This window comes from Crocodylus porosus, unplaced genomic scaffold (assembly GCF_001723895.1).
Source record: "Crocodylus porosus isolate Cpor-Errol unplaced genomic scaffold, CroPor_comp1, whole genome shotgun sequence".
Classification (NCBI taxonomy): Eukaryota; Metazoa; Chordata; order Crocodylia; family Crocodylidae; genus Crocodylus; species Crocodylus porosus.
In genome coordinates, this window is record NW_017728912.1 from 16,277,981 (window position 1) to 16,298,234 (window position 20,254).

The 20,254-nt window shown below is 41.3% G+C and overlaps 1 protein-coding gene across 1 annotated transcript in view; it reads left to right on the plus strand.

The window, feature by feature from the left end:
• The first annotated feature begins 6 nt into the window (after nucleotides 1-6).
• ARSJ (arylsulfatase family member J) overlaps nucleotides 7-20,254 on the plus strand; it is a 70,135-nt gene continuing 49,887 nt past the window's right edge. The window contains exon 1 of the mRNA XM_019534056.1: nucleotides 7-322. Within this exon, the coding sequence (XP_019389601.1) occupies nucleotides 57-322 (266 nt within the window). The 5' untranslated portion in view covers nucleotides 7-56. The remainder of the gene's footprint in view (nucleotides 323-20,254) is intronic.

Here is a 20,254-nt window from a genome sequence, read left to right on the forward strand (position 1 = left end):
GGCCTGGGCGCGGGCTGAGCCGGGATGCTGTGAGCCGCGCGCCCGGGCCGGGGAAGATGCTGGCGGCGGGCGTGCTGGCCGGCTTCTCCGCGCTCAGCCTGCTCGCCTACGGCTACCTGTCGTGGGGCGGCGCGGAGCCCGGCTCGCAGCCCCACCTCGTCTTCATCCTGGCCGACGACCAGGGCTTCCGAGATGTGGGCTACCACGGCTCCGAGATCCGCACGCCCGCGCTGGACCGCCTGGCGGCCGAGGGCGTGAAGCTGGAGAACTACTACGTGCAGCCCATGTGCACGCCGTCCCGCAGCCAGCTCATCACCGGCAAGTGAGTGCGGCCCCGGGGAGGAGGGAGCCCCAGGGGCATCTGGGGGGAGCGCTTGCTGGACCCACTGCCCGGTTGGCTGAGGGCGAGGGCCCCCTTGCCACGCACAGGGAGTTTGGTGCTCTTCACCCCTGGAGAGCCCTTACGGGGCGCGTCTACGCATGCCCTAGGTGGCTGCATGGTGCACAACAGAGATGTGCAGCAATCGCTTGTGTCTGCACGGGATCGCCGGCCACATGGCTATAGCAGCAGGCTCCCTGGCTATATTGGCGCCACTTCGGCACCGTAGCGATCACATGCGCCTACTACATGATCACTAGCTACGTTGCTGTAGCAGCACCTCCCTGGTTATACTGGCACCATAGGGATCACGTGTGTCTATTATGTGATTGCTAGCTATGTCACCGTAGCAGCACACTACCTGGCTGTATTAGCACTACTTCGCACTGTAGTGACCACGTGTGTGTATACAGGATCACTAGCTACATCACCATAGCAGCACTCTCCCTGGCTATATTGGCCTTCAGCACCGTAGCAATCACATGTGTCTGCATGTGATCGCTAGCTACATCCCTGTACCAGCATGCTCCCTGGCTATATTGGCGCCACTTTAGCGTTGTAGCAATTATGTGTGTCTGCACATGATCACCAGCTACATTGCTGTAGCAGCACACTCCCTGGTTATATTGGCGCCACTTCAGCAACGTAGCGATCATATGTCTGCACGTAATCGCCAGCTACGTCAGCCATACCACTGCACTCCCTGAGTATGGGGAGTGTAGCGAGGAAATCTAACCGTGCACCACGCACATGGCGCAGTACCTGCCCATACTGTGCTGCACTTTAATACTTCCAAAAGCACTGTAGCAACATCACCATATGGTGACATGTAGGTGCACCCAAAGTAGTTTTAAGTGCTCGTTATATGGCTCAAAGTTACGCTGCTCCAGGGCAGGATGATCTCTGATAAGAACTGCCCGTCTCCACTTTTGTTCAGGTGCAGCCACTCCCCACGATGTGCCGCCCAAGTGGAATGCCTCCAGGATCCCAAGTCTGTCTCACCCCGACCCTTAGAGAGAGAGAGAAGCCTGTCTTGGTTCACCAACGCTGCAGTTGCAGCTCCCAGCTACAGCTCCAAGTCCTGCCCCTGTTTCCCAGGCCTCATGGCCTGTCACAGCTGTGCAGGTGGGGGACAGTCAGAGAAGGTTTCTAAACTAAGAGTGTAATTGATCCTAACTCCAAGCTGGCACTAATACCGGCCAGCAGTTGTTTGGCTCACAGTGTAAGTTGTAACGCGGCCTTTAAATGTGCTGTTCCAATGCGAGGTGAGCTTCCTCAGGTCTGGGCAGTTTAAGCCAATGCAGTACAGTTAAGAAAATCAGGGAAGGGGAAAGGAGTTATGCCACCACCCAGAGAGATGGTGGAATCTCCATCCTTAGAGACCTGGGTAGACAAAGCCTTGGCTGGGATGAGAGAGTTGGGGATCATCCTGCTTGGAGAAGGTGGTTAGGCTGGCTGGCCTCCTGGGGTCCATTCCAGTCCTCATTTCCTGGGAGAACAGGACCTTTCAAAACGAGCAGAGGGTCAGACTCACTCTTCCAGTGTGAGAAGGATTCAGGGATCAAATTAAGTTATGATGTGCCATGAAACCAATATCAGTGTGAAGTCCTTGGTTCTACATTTCCCCCCTTGGCTAAAACTGTCATTTTTTTAAAACTAATGACGAATTGCACTCTGTTATCCTGTCACACAGTAAGAGTTCAGCACTGTGAACTGCCCATTTTGCAACCTTTTAGAAGCGGATTAACATTTATTAATCTAAAGACGAGCTGTAACTTCACGTATTGGTATTACTGAGGAGTGCTTGCTGAGATCTGTGGTGTGCTTTTACAATTAGCAGATAGGCTGACCCAAAGTAAAACCCCATGTTAGTAAAGCAGAATGAGTTTTTCTTCACCTAACACTATGCAAATCACAACTCTGGTTACACTGAGTCTTGCTTTAATGTGAAGTCTTTCTATGAAATTAGGACTTTTAAGGCGACTTCCAAATTGAATTTCAGCTTGGGATGAGCTAAGAATTCTGCAGGACTTTATGAACTGGGGTATTTCTTATAATGTAATTGCCATCCTGCCAACAGTTAAAAACCTATTTCCAGTGCTAATAGGAGAACTTCCACAAATGCATGTCACAAACATGGGACTGAAGATATTCTACCTTGTTCTTCATGGTCGTTTTAAAACAATCTATTGAGTCACTAATGTATCCAGTGTAAGGGTTAATGCATATTATGTAAGGATGTGAATTTGAAATGCTGTAGCTGTTCCTCAATAACTCCAAGTACGGACAGTTGTAATCTGGTCCACGTAGTTTCCATTCAGCCTAACCTACTTTGACAGGATATTGTTGATATCACTGGATATAAAAGAAACATTTTTTTTAAAACAAATATCCCAGCGTCTCACATTACTATCTGATAAAATCAGAGTTGATTCCTGTTCTCAGTTTCCCATTGTCCAGGCTTGCTGGGGAAGGGAGTTCAGCACAGACAGCTTACTCATTATCTGGAGCAAGAGTTCTCAAACTCCCTCATACTGAAGACTATATAGCAAAAGAAAGAGTGTCTTGTAGGCATTCATTCCCTAACTCACAATCATATAGCATCTCTGTGGCAAGTAAAGCAACAGATTATATAGGAAATTTGAGGTAGTACACAGTGCATTTTTGCTTATCTTTTTTTCAGTGTAGCAGGGGTAATTGGGATCAGAGCCAGCTCTCTGTGGACCACCAGCTAGTACTCCACAGACCGCAGTTTCAGAGCCATTGCCTACAGAGGGAATATCATGCTGCAGAACAGTGACTCATTCAGTGGTTTAAAGAATGACATTATTGGGTTCCAAAAGAACCAGTGTGTTGTGCTGTCTTTCTTGAGATCAAGGGATGCTACAGAAGAAATACAGGCATTAGCAGGACTCCGAAAGGAACAAAAACAAAATGCAAGAAGAAAAAAACTGAGTTTACCCTTCCGTTACATATAAAGCATTATATTTGATAACTTTTTATACTAATAAAAACAGAGAAAACTCATGGGCATGTTCTTAGGAACCCAGCTGTTTTCATCAGGCCACTAGGAGAAAATAGCTGAAAATGACTGCTGGCTTTTAGAACCTTTTATTGGGTGAAATCTTGAGATGAAATCCCCAAGATTTTCTTATGCTTCATTCAAACATTTGTTCCCCATTCCTTACAACATAAACTTGGCTTGACCTGTCCCAAACTTTCCAGCTAGGGACAGAAGTTGCATGCAAACTGGGTTAAGTGATCTTGAAACTAGTTTAAACCTATAACAGAACAGAAATTCAGTGCATATAAACCACTTTCAAAATGGCCGAACCTAGTTTAAGATAACCTGATTGGTTGTAGTATCAAACAACTGATATAAGTTAAACCAGTTTATGAACTTCTCTCCCAGTTCTATCTGACTAATCAACGAAGGGAAAAAATAGAGGGACTACTATAAACCATGTTCATGAAGAAGTGCTAATTGTCATCTAATATAAGATTCAGGCAAAGAAACTGCAAATTCTAAATTGTTCCAGTGAGATTTATGTTGACAACAGCAAAATATGTTTATTTGTAAATAAAGCATGCTCTTATAATGTTTTCAAAAGTCTTCCTAATAATGTATTTTTTCTCTTAAATCATGTATATAATTTCCCTTGACATAGGAGACAAAATTATCTTCTCTTGGTAGTTCTCAACTTTGTGTGGAATGAGGGGTGGTGGTAATCCATAGATTATTTGGACTGCTAGGCTTACTCATGCCATAGCATGGCGTTGTAACTGCTACCCCTGTTTTGTCTGTTTTCTCTTCCCTCTGTTTTATGTCTATTGTCTTTGGGGTTTGATTTTTCCTTTCCTTTCTGAATTTCTAGTTCTTTCCACCATCTTTTTTCCTACTTGCTTATTAACTTACGAGAAACCTGCTGCATTTAGGGAGATAGTCCAGTTCTGAGATTGGGCTTCATGTGCTTTTAGCAGCTAAACTTGAATCTTGGGAGTAGAGAAGAGAAATTTGAGCCAATGGGCTTGATGCCATGTGTGATCTACTCGTCTAATAGAGGCCAAAACAGGGAGGTAAGGGCAGGCAGCTTTCAGGAAGCAGCTTGCCCTGGGATCTGCAGCTGTGGAATTCTGATTGCGACAGAGAACTGGTTGGATCTAAGGCTCATTTTCAGGCTTGCTGTGCTCTTTTCCTGGGCTCTACATCCTGAGATTTATTTCTCTCTGGGTTTCCATAGCTAATTCAGAAATTTCATATTGATCAAGAATATTTTCTAAGGAAAGGGGTTTATAGGTTTTCGTCTTTCCTGTATTGACTTTCTACTTTCAGGTAGCATTGGGTTGAGCTGAACAGTGGCTTGGGTATACTTAATGAATTATTGACTATAACTTCACAGCAAAGTTGTCCCCTGTCCCCTTTCCCCCCTGCCCATGCACTTATATGAATAAGCATAACATGCAAACAACTCTGGATCCTCCAAACCTAATTCATTATGTAGAAGGCATGGCAGGACAGCACCTGACAGACTAACTCATTCAGTGAGTCAAGAGGTTTCATAAGTTATAGCCTACTTTGCCAGATGCCATGATGAAGCATCTGGCAAAAGTAGGTTGTAGTCTATGAGTTAGTCTATAGACTGCCATCTGCCTTACCTTTTGCCTACCCTCAGACTAAGAAATCTAAATACCTTTTTCTGTTGCATTAGATAGTGTAGTGTATTTGTTTTGTTTTTACTTTTTCTTTAAAAATAAATGGAAGTCTTGAGAATTCTCCTTGAAACAGGAATAATTCAGAACATGGGGCTTGCAGAACTGCAGCTAAGACAGAAGTTTTCTTGCATGGATGTTGATTGTCTTGTTCTGATCAAATGGTTGAGAAGAAATCCGAAGGGTGTATTCATCCCATGTGTGATCGTATCAATTTAAAATACTGGAATGCAACGAAGGAATACCATTTGGTGGGTTACTACATGTAAAAAGAAATGGAACCCCTTATGTAAACACTACACCTAGTAAATGAACTTTGACAGTTTAAAAAAACTGTTAATTTTTTACTTTTAAGGAAGTAAGTGGTTAATAGAACATGGTTTATGGTAGTGGGGGTCAACCTTTTTGACAGTCATGTCACAAATTAGCCCTGCATGCTTCCTGTGTGTTACTCCAATCCCCTTCCCTTTCCTGATATGCTGCTCTTCTTTCTGCTTCCTTCCCTGTGCTTCTGCTCTGTCTGCTGCTTTGCTTTCTGCTTCTTTCCCTTTCTGCCACTGTGTTCCCTGCTTGATCTGCCATGTGCACAGATGCTAGCTGTGCCACAGGTTGGCCACCCTTGGTTATGGTATGCGGGTAGGCCTTGATTTACAGAATAGTAACAGATTGAAAATATCTGCATGTTTTTGTGTACATATGAGTTAGGTAGGAGAATAAATTACAGTGAGAGCACAATATGTAGCTCTTGGTTTGTCAGGTGAGGTATTGCTCATTTAGACAGATTTTGTAAGATACAACGTTACATTGACTGATTTCCTATAACAAGTAAGGATTACTGATGCATATTCAGAATATGGACAGTTTGCCCATAGAATCTTGTTGAGAAATGTCAAAGGATTAAAGTTAAGAGAAGAAGCATTTCTTTGGGTAAAATATTGTTGAGGTATGAAGCTCTCACAGATGATAAGTGTAATGAATAGCCAAGCAAACATACAGGTCCATATTTTAGTATGAGTATGGCAGAATGTCATTGTATGTTTTGTCAGTATCTAATTTAATTTGAAAAAAACCACAAAATGTAAAGCATACTTATAATTAGAAAAAATATGTATTCATCATCATAAAGATATACACACTTGTGCTTTTGGGGAGTAAAGGTATTAGCTGCATTTCCTAAGTTGTACAATTATAAATTAGTTATGGCCATCATGCTTGCAATCTTAGGCCTCAACCATGCATTAGAGTCTGCTGGTTTGGTGCCCTTGAGAACCTGTTGAATATCTCTAGGACTAGTTACCTAGTAGATCATGTTACATTATAAAGGTCACAGATCACTAAAGAAAACCAAGAAAAAAATGGAATGCCTGCAAACCATAGAAACTTTACATGATGGGGTAGTATGTGCTCCTTTTCTATTAACTTCTTTTGATCAATAGGTAGAGCTCTCCAAAGCAAAATATGGTGAGTTATCATTTTCCACACGCTCATCATCTGATGATCATATACATGCAGTATGTAAAGGCTCCAGAAAATGTGTATATATGTGGGAAGGAGGAGATAAATTGTTGAAGAATTCTTAGTCACGTAGTATGCTTCCCCTCTGCTCTATTTTGGTATCTCTTCTGAAAGTAGTATCTAGTTAATTAACACTGGCAGGTATACTTTTAACACAGCAGGGATCTAAGTATCAAATGACTTTTAATGCACCATTAAAAAAAGCATAACGGAGCAAAACAGTGGGGAAGGAGACAATACATTAATATTAAAAAAACTAAAAATAATGATAGGGAAAGGGTGGAAAGTAGAATAGATTTTGGTATGGCCTCATATTTTCCATACACTAGTTCTTGGCAATTTTAATTATATTTTTAAACTTACAGGGATAGACTTGGGTAGGTTAGGCCTAAAGCTTGGAGCTTTGTACAGGCCCCCAAATCTACTTAAAACTGGTGACAATTTACATTGTTTATATGCATATCTGATAGGTATACAATTCATTTAAATACATAGTACAATGTTGTTTTATATTTTTATCTGTTTACATTACAGCAATCTTCAGTTATCTGCATATTACTTATGTGCATAAACTGCTTAAGTCCATAGAAACTTGTTGGCCCCACTGGGTACTTTGTAATATAACAGGACTCTATTTTACTACAAAATTGGTAAAAATGCCTAAGAGACATCAATTTAAAGGCTTCTAAAGCAGGCCTGAACTGACAAGGTCTTGTCAATTTCAGGACTGTTATTAGCTGTATACGGGCATCTGAAAAAATTACCAACCTTAATGAGCTAAGAAAAAGCTGTTCCTGTGGTTAATGAGCTCTGTTTATATTCAATTCCAAGAAGTATATACTTTGGGTAAGGCCATTGCCTGTTTCACTTCTGAGGCTATGCACTTGAAGGGAGTACACTATCATTTATTTTCATTGGCAATGAAGTATACATATATACCTAGCACTATAAATGATCAAAAGTATACACTCTTTAGAAAATTTCTAACCTTAAATAAAGGTATCGTTCTTAATGATGGTAAGAAGTTTATATTTTTTTTAACCTGACTTTATTTAAGTCTGTTTCATGCATTCTGCTAAACAAGAATGTTCTTCTTTAGGACAATTATCAAAGAAAAAGTGTAATGTAGACAGGGTGTATGGAATATAACATGAGTAAAAGATTTTCAACTTCTCTGGAATGTGTCTGTTTGGTAATGATTAGACATATTTCATTGTACATCTGATGAAGTGAACCTCAGCCCATGAAAACTTGTGCCTCCTCTATATATCTTATTTAGTTAATCTGTAAGGGTGCATATAGAATCATAGACGCATAGAAAATTAGGGTTGGAAGGGACCTCAAGAGGTCTTCTACTTCAATCCCCTGCTTAAAGCAGGGCCATCCCCAACTAGATTATCCCAGCCAAGGCTTTGTCTAGCTGGGTCTTAAAAACCTGTAAGGGTAGAGAGTCCACAACCTCTCTAGGTAACTACCCTCTTAGTGAGAGAGTTTTTTCCTAATATCTAACCTAAGCTTTCCTTGCTGCATCTTGAGACCATTGCTTCTTGTTCTGTTATCTACCACCACTGAGAACAGTCTAGCTCCATCCTCTTTAGAACCACCCATCAGGTAGTTGAAGGCTAACTACTCCGAAGGGGTTATCCAGGTTTTGAAAGATGCATCTACCCTGCTTTCTGAATGACTTCAGATTAATATGGCTAACTACCCTTCTCTATGCATATTTCTCTCTTTGCTAGTAAACTTATACATGAATAAACCATAGGTGGGCTCTCATGATCAAAACTCTCATATGTGAATGGATCTTCCCTAAAAGACATTCTTTGAAGAGAATCAGTGCATAGGTCATTTAGTAATTTTTTTGGGGGGGGGGGGAGTGGAATGTGCTGTATAAGACAGTGTTTATTGAGGTGCACAGGGATGTCGACATTCATTGTAACATTCAAACTATCTCCAGAATAATCACAGCTAGCATGGGGCTTAACATTTGGGAAACAAAACTCAAATGCCCATTAGAGTACTTTTCACATGGTAGAAATGCCAGTCAACTTACTTTAGTGCAGGTTGAGAGGGGGGAAAAGAAATAAGCCTTTATTATCTCTTGCCTTTGAAATAGTGATCTTAATCAAGATTCCAGGTGTAGACTTTTGCTTTGATTATGTGTGTTGTTTTTATTTTAATTTTGAGTTATTCTGTTCAGTTGTTTTTAATAGTTTATGCTTCCAGTTTGTATAGTTACATAGTTGGGTCTCCTGGTTGCATTACACCAACTGTCAGAAGGTGACATCTGATGCACAGTCCTGGACATTTCATAATTCTAGGGACCCACAAGTAGTTTTCACCATTACAGTAACGACTGTAACGTTACAGTAACGACTACTGTAGCTGCACTGAAGACAGGCTGTGAGGAAGACCTGAGTGATGTGGTCAAGTTTACAGAGAGTTGAAAGGGAGAGCTAAGTAGCTGGCTTGTGGTGCAGTGCTGTCTGTATGTGGCCTTATTGCTTCCAGTATAGCTGCAGCTATTTCTTGACCTGAAGCAAAATAGCCAAGTTCCTGTGGTACCAGGTAGGGCTTTACTACCTTCTCTCAGGTGACACAGCAGAACAGACTCTAGTGACAATTTGGGACCAATATTTCAATTTGAGGTTGAAGCCCTGTTTAAAGGTGCCTATGGGGAACCCAGGTACAGCCTCAGAATGCAGAGCTCTCAGAAAACTTCAGATAGTTGTTGGCTTTTGGTCATGTTGATGATTGAAGGTGCGCAGAGGTCTTGGCACTTGATGATAATTATTTTAAACATTCAGTTGAAATTTGTTTCTGCTTTTTGTTTCCTGCTGTTTGTTGAACAGAAGTGAATTAAGACAAATTTTATAGTACTGTTTTATTAATATATGCTGTATGACCATACAATAAATCCATAAACAGACTATGATAAAAAGGTAATCTTATGCTGTATGTCCACATACTATGAGAAATAGGTGTTTTGCTGAAAATTAAGGGCAGAGTCCTATTTCACCTAGTACATGACCAAAGTGAACCTTCAAAATAATTCTGAGTTACCCAGCTATTGTGTAGGAGTCACTCTATTTACCACTTTGAGCACATAAGTGCCCCTCTTTATAGGAATAGGATTGTCCTCCAAAGGCATACAGACATCTCCCTGTTCTAGCAATAGAGGCTCTTAAGAGTCCAGGTAAAAAAAGATTTGGTGGGATTTGATAATTTCCACCAAAAGTTTTAAATATTAAAATTGCATGAAATACAACCTGATGTATATCAGCAGTTTAATCTTCAAAGCATGCAGTGTTATGTGGCTTCCTTCATCACCTAGTCCCAAATTTTTTTACATTTTCACTCTGTATTGGCACCTGCCATACTTTTGCTAGTTCTTATTATTTTCTTAATTGTAATGCCACTAAATTTCCCTTTATTTTCAATGTGCGGATGTTTTTTCACCATTTGTATTCATTCAGCATGCACATTCTCAGTATCTATGTAACCCTGCTTGTGTTTTTATAATGATAAAAAAGAATGAAGTAATTTCAGCAGACATGAAATATTGCAGTAATGTTAGAACCTCAAGACTGCATCCCAGTTTGTACCTATTTTAAAAGCTATGTTACTGCTATGATAGCTAAGTGCATCTATACATTCACTTTAATGTGCCATAGCCTATTTTACTGCACCTTAAAGCATCATGTTAAAAACTGCTAATACGCTAATGCACAGTAAAAATAGGCTACGGTACATTAAGCATCACTAAAAAAGCATACACTATTGCTACTGCACAGTAGGGCAGCCTAATGCACATTTGTTTAGTACCTCATATTAGAGTGTACATTTACATGCGTGCTTTAATATGTGTTAGCCTATTGTAATGTGAATTAAAGCATCACAAAAAAATGCACGTTCGCTAACGTGCATTAAAATAGGCTAATACGCCTTTTCTTAGTACCTCATAATGGAGGTACTACATTTAAATGTGTGTCAGTAAAAGTGCATTAATCAACATGTAGACACACCCAGAGGTACTATATTTAATGCGCAGTAGCAAAAGCACATTAATGAACATGTAGGCACACCTGGTGTGTGCAGGATGCGCTCGCTTTCTTTATACCTATAATCTTTAAAGCATTACTTTGCTATTGATATTTTAATACCATGTTTAGACATGTCTCCTTGCAACTAACAATTTCCTATAAGCAAATGCATCATTTTCTACCAATAATTACCTAGCAAATTTATTGCCTTTTTTTTGTGCATTAAACCATAGGAGATTAAGATAATCTGCTTGTATTAATTCTGTTTTTCGATATTTAGTGGCCTTCTACTCCATATGAAGACTTTAGAAAGAGATGAATATAATATCTATAAACTGTTACCTGTTTATGATCATAAAAGAAAGATAAATTACTTAAACTGAGAAAAAGGACTTTTGGTATGTGATGGAACTGGCTAATTTTGAATTTGGGATCTTTTCTATTCTCAATGTCAGCGTCTACATAGCCCAATATGACAGCACAGTAGTGCCATGTGGCAGAAACTGTGATGCAACACTTGCACAGTAGTATTAGGCTACTGCACAGTAGCATTACAAAAAACCTGTTCGGTGGCCCTGCTGCACAGTCATTTAGTACTTGCTAATGGGTACTTAATGACTGTGCAGTTAGTGTCATGTAGATGCGACCATTTGTTCATCATGAATAAACTTTCCAATTCATTGGGAATATAAGCGGTGTGTAGATTAAATGAGAGGTGTGTGTTCATGACACTTTAAAGTGGGCTGAATGCTTTTGCACTGCTTTAACTGTGTTGGTGTTTGCACACCTTGGCAGTGTATTGCACATTAATTCCAGCTGCTGTAGGAAATTTAGCAGCGTAATGCACCTTAAATGACTTTGGGAGCAGCAAACTAAAACTCCTTCGAGGAGTTTTAGTTTGTTGCCCCAGAGCCGCACAGTGAAGCACCAGGCATCTCTGTAGGAAACCCTGGCAGCAGCTTGGGAAAGCGGGCTCCGCCCAAGAAAAGCAACAAGCCTGATCTCCACCCCCCTTGCCATTCCAGAGCCTGCCTGCCTACCTGAGCTGCACAGGGACCTTGTGCTTTCCTCCATGGCCGTGGTGCCCCGTGGAACTGCCGGAGCTGGGTGCCTGTAGGTGGGTGCTGCCTGGGGGGGAGGGCCACTGCTGCCATGGAGGGAAGCACCAGCCCCCCCTGCTCCATAACCCAGAGACCGCTGCACCCACCAGCAGCTCACCCTCCCCTCCCCCCAGAGAGGCAGGTAAGTGGGGTGTGTGCACAACACTGGGGTTTAATCAGCCCTAAATTGAAACAGTGTTTTTTAAAACCCACCACTTCAATTTAGGGTCCCTGTTTTGCCTACACGCACCCATGTAGATTAATTGTTTAAAGTAATTACCTGCATTTTTATTATTGTGGGTAAATATATGACTGTCATCAATATAGCATCCGACTCAGGGTCAAAGTCATTGGCAACGCTAGAAACAACCTACACTATTTGAGTTCCTATTGATTCCTTAGGTATAATATGATCCTTTCTTACAATTATTTGAAGCAACTGTGTTGGATGATGAATATTAAGAAAATAGAGTTTATGAATGCCTTTGTTGTCTTATATATGTCCACATTTTTGATCTGATGACCAGATACCCTCCCCCTTCAAAAAGTTACTGAACATTGTACCTCACACAGAAAGGGACAAGTCAGCAAAAACCATTTTCAGGCCCAGCCTCTTCTGCACTACAACCCATCCCACATCCTTAGAAAAACAGGCGGACTTTGCGTTGTGTCTGGGAAGTCAGCAGATTTGGCTTTTTTTGTACTTATTTGCAGGCACAGACAATCATTTTGTGCATTTAAATAGATACACATGCTTAAGGAGACACTTGAAAAATATAGCTCATTAATGTTATCAAGTTTTGTCAGTTAAGTGTTGTGTTGCATTAGTGTTCATTTTGTGTAGCCACTCATCTCAGTCCCATGATGCATATCTGAAAACCAGAGAATCACAACTTTAATTTTAAAGGGATTCCTGAAATATTCTGTAGAGCATCAAGGGGGACAGTCATATGCTGAAAAGTGTCAGATTTCTTCCTGCTCATAATTAAAACTGTCCAGCTTTTGAATTCCAGAATTTCTGTTACCTCATAGTAATACTTGAATTGCATTGTACCAAATAAATATATGATCATAATGAAACTGCTTCTGTAGATATTAGCCAGCATTTTTACTTTGATTCAAAAGGAGCTCCTGAAAGTAATCTAATTTTTCTCTATTTCCTGCCTTCCTTTTCCCTTCCAGTGCACTCTGTAGCAGCCATCTAATGCACTCTCCAAGGTGGCAAGATTGTAGGGATTCCTGAGTCACATGTCTGTCTTATTCTTGATCACTGAATCTAATTTTTGCACTGGAAACTGTCCAGAGGTTTGTTCTGAATCCAGTAAATAGCAGCAGGAAAAATGAGTGTTTCTGAATGGAGACAGTAGAGGGGAAAAAATCCAGAAAGACTCAGTGACTCACCCTTCTGTTCTTGCTGCAGAGAATAATGCTAGTTGGCATGTATGGCTTATGATTTCATCAACTGTAGTCCAGTGAATCGCATTTTACTATAACAGAAGATCATTCCAAGATCTTTGTGTCCTATATAACAATTACAGCTTCACCTAGTTACAAATATTTTATTTGGAAAGTAGATTATCTGTTTGGAGGTAAAGCTTAGTTTGTTTGATCTTTTAGATAGTTAAGATGACATATTAAATAAATACTTTTCAAACTGAAGCTTTTCATGGTTTTTATAAAGAGAAAGGTTAATGGATTGTGTTCTTGTTTTCAGTTTATGGTCTGCCCTTTGTTGTACAATTTACTTGGGGCTTTTTGGAATGTTTTAAAAGGAAAGATTATTCTCCCCCTAATCACCCATGTGGTGATCATAAGGAAGTTCTAATTGCCTGCAGTGAAAGAGCTCTTAAGACAGTCAGCCTGGTGCTGTAGAGTCAAGAATCAGAGAGTTGGAAGAGACCTCAAGGGCCATCTGGTATATGGTTCAATTCTGCCTCCCTGTCCCCCCCTCCCCCCTCGCTTACACACACACACACAAACAATTCACTGTTCCTAAATATCGAATGAAATATTCCACAGAGTCCCTAGACGTCCATTTATCCCTTTTTTACTGTTGCGGAAACTACGGCACAGAACAGTTAAGCACACAGTCTCTTGAGTTCTATGCTACCACTTTAAGTGTCACCAATCATTTTTCTGATTACATTTTGCTTGATTGTGGTTAGCATAAATGGCAAATATCAACAGGGAAGATGTAGCATGTTGCTACAAATGTCAGCACCTCCGTGAGATAATCATGTGACTATTCTTAACATTATTTTATGAAATAAAGACATGAGGTACATTTGGTTCTTCCCCTTGGTGGACAGTATAAGTCCAGCAGTATGCTGATCTGTGACAGTTAAATAAATAACGTGGGAATTTTACACACGTCTAGAGAATTCCTATTTTCCCCTTATATTAGGGAAACAAAACTCATTTTGATTACATTTTTCATGATAGATACACCCCCCACACATACTGTATTCAAAAGAATGCTGTAAAAACTACTGATTTCTGGAAAAAGTCTTATTTATTTTATATGTGCAAGGAAAGCCATTTTTCTTTGATTTGTTATTTTCATTGATTTATGTATTTATCTCTCTTTATTACTTTTATTTTATTTTTCTTACTGAAAGTGGGAGTTTTCATTTAAAATTTATATGAGTCTTTATGATGTACTGTGAAAAAATGATTTGACCAAGTTTTCTTGAACATCTTGGTAGTATTAGCTATATATGTGCTTTAATCCTGCAAAAGATACGATCCTACATAATGATTAAGAATCTGGGCCATATTATTTGGCTTAATTTGAACGTTGATTTTCTCAGATGTTTCATCTTATAACCTTGAGCATCGTCTCTCCAGTCCCTATCCCCCTCTGTTTACCCAAGGCTCTACGCAGTAGCTCTCAAGGTCCTGAGGTTCTGTTTTGGCTTTGATACATTTCAATGTCTTTGTTCCCATTTGATCCAATAATCATGCCGCAGGTTGGGTTTCCATCATCAGGAGAATTCAACTTAAATTTTCTTATCCCTTCTATCACCTTCTCTTATTTTGCTGTCTGTCTGTCTGAAATGTGGTTTTAAAGGGCTTCTTGAATCCAGGCCCTACTTGAATCTAGCCAAGTTTGAACTGCAATAGACAGGCACATGGCAACAGTGGAAAGGAATGTATTTTGATGGGTCAACTATCTTGGTGAGCTGATTCTTCTAGGAATGCATCAGCTCACGTTGGACTGTTGTCTAGATGTCTGAGTTAAAATATGTTCCTGCCATAGAAACATACTCCAACATTTAATTCAGGCTATATCTGCTGTATCCTTCCAAACCTGAGGAAGGACCCCTTGTGCCCCAAATCTTGTATACCATCACGACCCACTAGATAAGTGGTCCAATAAAAAATACTACCAAATCAAACTTGTTTCTTGTATAGAAAAGCTTGGTGCATTTTTTTCCTTCAGGAAAACATAGCACAAGTAAACCCAAGACTTTTCTTATCCATGTTGCCGTTAGAAGCCAACCAGTTTTCTCTAAAGCAGAGATGGGCAAAATACAGCCTGTGGGCCATATCCAGCCTGCCAAGGAATTTTATCCAAGCTGTGGCAGGTCCCATGGCTTGGGGGCAGCCCAGGCTATGGTGCTTGTGGGTTGGTCCCATGGCTTCTGAATGCACAGCAGGGCTGGGGTGGCACAGTGGCCGGACTCCACTTCCTGGCAGCTCCATTATTTCATAGCTTCATAGTTGTTAGGGGCTGGAAGGGACCTTACATCAGGTCCAGCCCCCTTGCACTTGAACAATAAAGATTGCTGGGATCAGATGACCCCAGCGAAATGGGCATCAAGATGCTTTTTGAAAATCACCAGGGTGGATGACTACCACCTCTGTGGGGAGCCTGTTCCAAACCCTTGGTACTCAACTTGTAAAGAAGTTTTTCCTTATGTCTACCCTGCAGCGATCCTCAGTCAGCTTGTGCCCATTATTTCTTGTCCTCCTCTTGGGGGTTTGGTGAATAGATGCTCCTCCAGGCCCTAATGTACACCCTTGATATACTTATAGGCTGTGACCAAGTCCCCTTCTGCAGGCTGTGGAATCACAAGTCTTTTAGCCTTTCCTCATATGAGCTGGTTTCTAGGGCTCTAATCATGTGTGTCACCCTCCATTGGACTCTCTCAAGCTTCTCCACATGCTTCCTGAAATGCGGCACCTGGACCTCAATGCAGAACTCCAGCTGCAGTCTCACCAAGGCCAAGCAGAGAGGGAGAATGACATCCGTAGCTTTGCTTGAGATTCACAGTAGCTCCTTATGGCTGCTGCTGCCAGTGCCATTACTGCTGGACCCAGCCCCACTGCTCAGGCACCCTGGCCTGTCCGTTCCACATCCACTACTGGGGGCACCAGATTGAGCAGGCAGGTGGGGTCTCAATGGAGGCTGACCCAGAACTCTGTGACAGGCACCAGTTCTTCAGGCAGGGGCATGCAGGGAGTGGATCACAGTTCTGCTCTGGGCCCTGGCCCCATGCTGTCACTGCCCCATGATCCTGGCCCTGCCTGCCCATCCTGCTCCCGGATGCCACTCCCCACCTACCCACAGCCCTGTCCCATCCACCCAGCTGAGCACAGGGTTACCAGGCCAGTCTACTGCCAACCCTGTGGAGCCAGCATAGTTTAAGAGAAAGTGAAGCTGAAGTTCTTTTGCTAATAATTGAGATTTTTGTACCATTTGATTTTTCTTTTGGTATCCTGGGGTGTGTGTGTGTTAAATGGGTTGGTGCTATATTTATCCACCTATTGCTGCCACTTCTATTGCATATCAAATTACCAATCTTTAAAACAGACTAATTTTGCATCCAGAAGCAGATGCAAAAGATGCAGTCTATCACCATGAAGGAGGAGTTACTTTCTCATTTGGGGATTAAGAAGTGAGATGGGATCTTGAAACTACATTGATGCTGAAGTTCTTACATTGGCACTTATAGTAATGACAGAGTGCCCATCTCAACAGAGAAGGCAGGGAAAATACCCTAATCATTATCTTGCTTCTCTGACAGTGAGAAGCAGGTTTAATTTTTTGTTTCATGATCCTTCTGTGCTTGTGCATATATCTGAGAATACGAAGGGAAGAGAGTGGGCTGAGCACTGTACTAGGAAAGCATGGATGAACAGGGACATTTTATGGAAAGCATAAGGCTTTCTTACAGTATTCATAATAGTAAGCTTTGTATATTTAAGAAATATGGAAATAGAAAAAATATGGTTCGTACTGAAGAAAAAGTTCTCACAAAGATTCAGCCCTTCTGTAAAATAGCCTGAATTTGGTTCTTTGAGCATGCTTGCTAATGAATGAAGTCAGCATGTCAGAACTGTGATACAGTATAACACCATGCTTTAACAAGTGGAAAAAGTCCTACTACACTATTTTGTTATACAAAATACCTTCACCTAAGACAACAGTGGGATTATTTATGGAGGTCCTTGATAGGGTGTATTTTGAGGATCATTGAAGCTGATTTTGCTGCTGGCTCACTACGTGTCCTTAGGCAAATGGTTTAACCCAGGGGTGGGCAAAATATGGCCCGCTGGTTAGATCCAGCCCACCAGGTGATTTCATTCAGCCTGCAGGTACCCACCAATTAACTGTACCCCATTCAGCCCATGCACTTTGCTACCACCCTTTTGTGGGTTGGTCAGCACGCACAGATTCTGGGTGCAGCTGCTGTTGCCACTGCTGCAGCCACTGGGGGACCTGCTCCTTTTCTCCTTTTGCTGCCAACCCCTGCAGTCCCGATGCTTACTCATCGTACCTTTTCTCAAGAAGAGGAAGCTCCTGAACAGCTTCTCCTCATGTCCTTGCTGCAGCACTCGCTTTAGACACCAGGTACTCCCACCCCAAAGGGGTACTTAAGGGGTTTGGGGGGGGTGGCACTTTTGGTGTCAAAAGTCACAGGCTAGGGGGTGGGACTTCTAGTTCCAAGTTGACGACCAGGGGGCTACTGATGCAGCCCTCAACAGCTCACCAAAGCTCATTAAGTGGCCTTCCAACTAAAATAATTGCCAACCCCTGGTCTAACCTTTCTGATCTTCAGTTTACCCATATGTAACAGACTTCACCATAGTGATATTCCTGTCACTCATCATCTTAGACCACCTCTGTCTTTCTTATTAGCAAGAAACCTATGCCTAGAACAATATTCTTCCTTTGTACAAAATTTCCACCCCCTCAGCTCTTCTTTAAATCATCTTTTCTTTCAAAGCAACAGTTCCAAATTTCTATTGGAATCTTCCACTAGAACTCAAAGCTAAATAAAACAGTGTAGCCATTTCAGCATGACCCAGGCTTGTTTTGAGAATATCTCCCTATTCCTTCAAGGTGCACAGAACTGTCTCCCTACTTCAAAGGCCAACCCCTGCAGTCCCGATGCTTACTCATCGTACCTTTTCTCAAGAAGAGGAAGCTCCTGAACAGCTAGATTTCTTTCAGCTCTCTTCAGAAGAAGAAGCCCTCATCACCTCAGGTCCTCTCTCCCTAATGCTATGCATTTCTTCCATTTGGGCAACAAATTAGCTCCTTCTCAGTAGGGTATGATTTTGAATTAAGCAGGATGTGTCCTTTAGATGAAGTGAGCTAATGAAGAGAGCTAACTGGCCCCTCAGGTCCCCATTAATGCTTTTTGGTTGGTGGTTTATGTAACCCACCACAGCATCTGTAAAATAAATGATGCTTACCTTGCAGGAGTATTTTAAAGCTTAATAAACATGGACCTTTAATCACTACACTAGGGAAACTCAATACTGTACTGTGAAAAATCTACTGCAACAGTATGTTTACAATCTTCTATGAAATATATATTAGAAATGTTTATTTCTCTCAGTGCAGCATGTGAACTTGCAATGAGAAGACAGTAAGAACAGAGCAGAGAAGTTAACATATTAAAGAAGGTTGCCCTTGACCTAATAGTCCTTGAAAAAGAAAAAAAACACAAGGCATTGGAAAGAGTTTAGAAGTTTCTAATTTTATAAATACACGCACACAATATAAAAAGTTGCACTGAAATGTAGGAAAGTTTAGTTCACTTTTTCTTCAAACCGATCTCTGCTTCATTGATTTACTACAAATCATGGAATTCAGTTAGTGTTACTGCTGGCTTGTCTTCACTACCTAAAGAAATCTATTACACTTTTGGTTTGCAACCTGATATGAGAACCTGATGTTTTCAGTGTAGCAGATGTTTGATTCACATCTACAGTCTCTTAGATTCCAATCCCTCTAAACAATGACTAGGTTTGTTGGACTTAGCTCATGCAGAGAAATCCAGTGTTCCACTAGCAGGGTGGAGTTTGTCATTTTTATGGTAAGGGAACCTTTAAAACATCCTGCTACTTAGCTTGCCTGTTCCTCCATTGCAATCTATATCCGTGTCATTTTCATTGCTCAGCTAAATGAACAATGCTAAAGAAGGAAGAATGAATAGAGGCATCTTGCTTTGTATTTTACCTTTTAAACTACAGTCATTTTAAGGCTGAAAGAACCTTTAGGAAAAATATTTTCAAGCAAGGTTCTTTGTGTTGATAACCCTTTTAAGCTTCATTTCTTAAAATATTTTCAGAATAAAGAAAGCAAAACTTGAAAGGATTTCATGTTTCCTTCCCAACTTTAGGGTTGAAAGGGTATTTATGGGTATTTAGTTTTTGGTTGATTAGTGTTTTGTTATGCACTATATAGGGGTCTTCTTTTGCAAGCAGAGCAATAAGTATGCTATCATCTCAGCTCATATCATCAAGAAAACTGTGAGGCCATAGACTAAACTTCCTTCATTTTGAGCATACACAAAACCCACCTTATTGACTCAAGACCGGTTTGTGACTCCGTGTGGCCACAGTAAAGGGAATAGCAGAGTTAGGCTTTTTCCTATACTCTTCTCTCCACACTCCTCTTTCCTCCCCTCCCACCATTTTAGCTCCAGTAAAGATCTCTGAATCTTGGATGTGGACATGAAGTGGGTGTGGGAATTGGTTATATGACTGACATGGTGTGAAGTTACAAGTTACACTTAGACCATACAAAATCCATGGAATATTAAGCAGTGTTAATAGAACATGCTCTAAGCAGTCATACAAAGCTCTGACTTGCCACTAGGGGGTTGGCATGCAGGGATGTGGCTAGAAGCCAGGACAGCTGGGTTTTATCCATACTTGGGGTGGGGCATGAAGGGGGAAGGGGGACAGAAAGAAGTGCACTGTGGGATGATGGAGGACTGCAAATTGCTTGGGGTGAGGTGAGCACGCTAATAGGGAGGGAAAGACTGCAACAAGACCTGGATAGGTTACATGATTGGGCTGACATAAACAAGATGCGTTTCAATACTGACAAGTGCAGGGTGCTGCACTTAAGCAGTAAAAACCAGAGGCACACTTATAGAATGGGAAACTCCCTTCTTGAGAGCACAGAGGCAGAAAGGGATCTTGGAGTCATTATTGACTCCAAGATGAACATGGGCCGACAATGCGAGGTCACGGTTGGCAGGGCT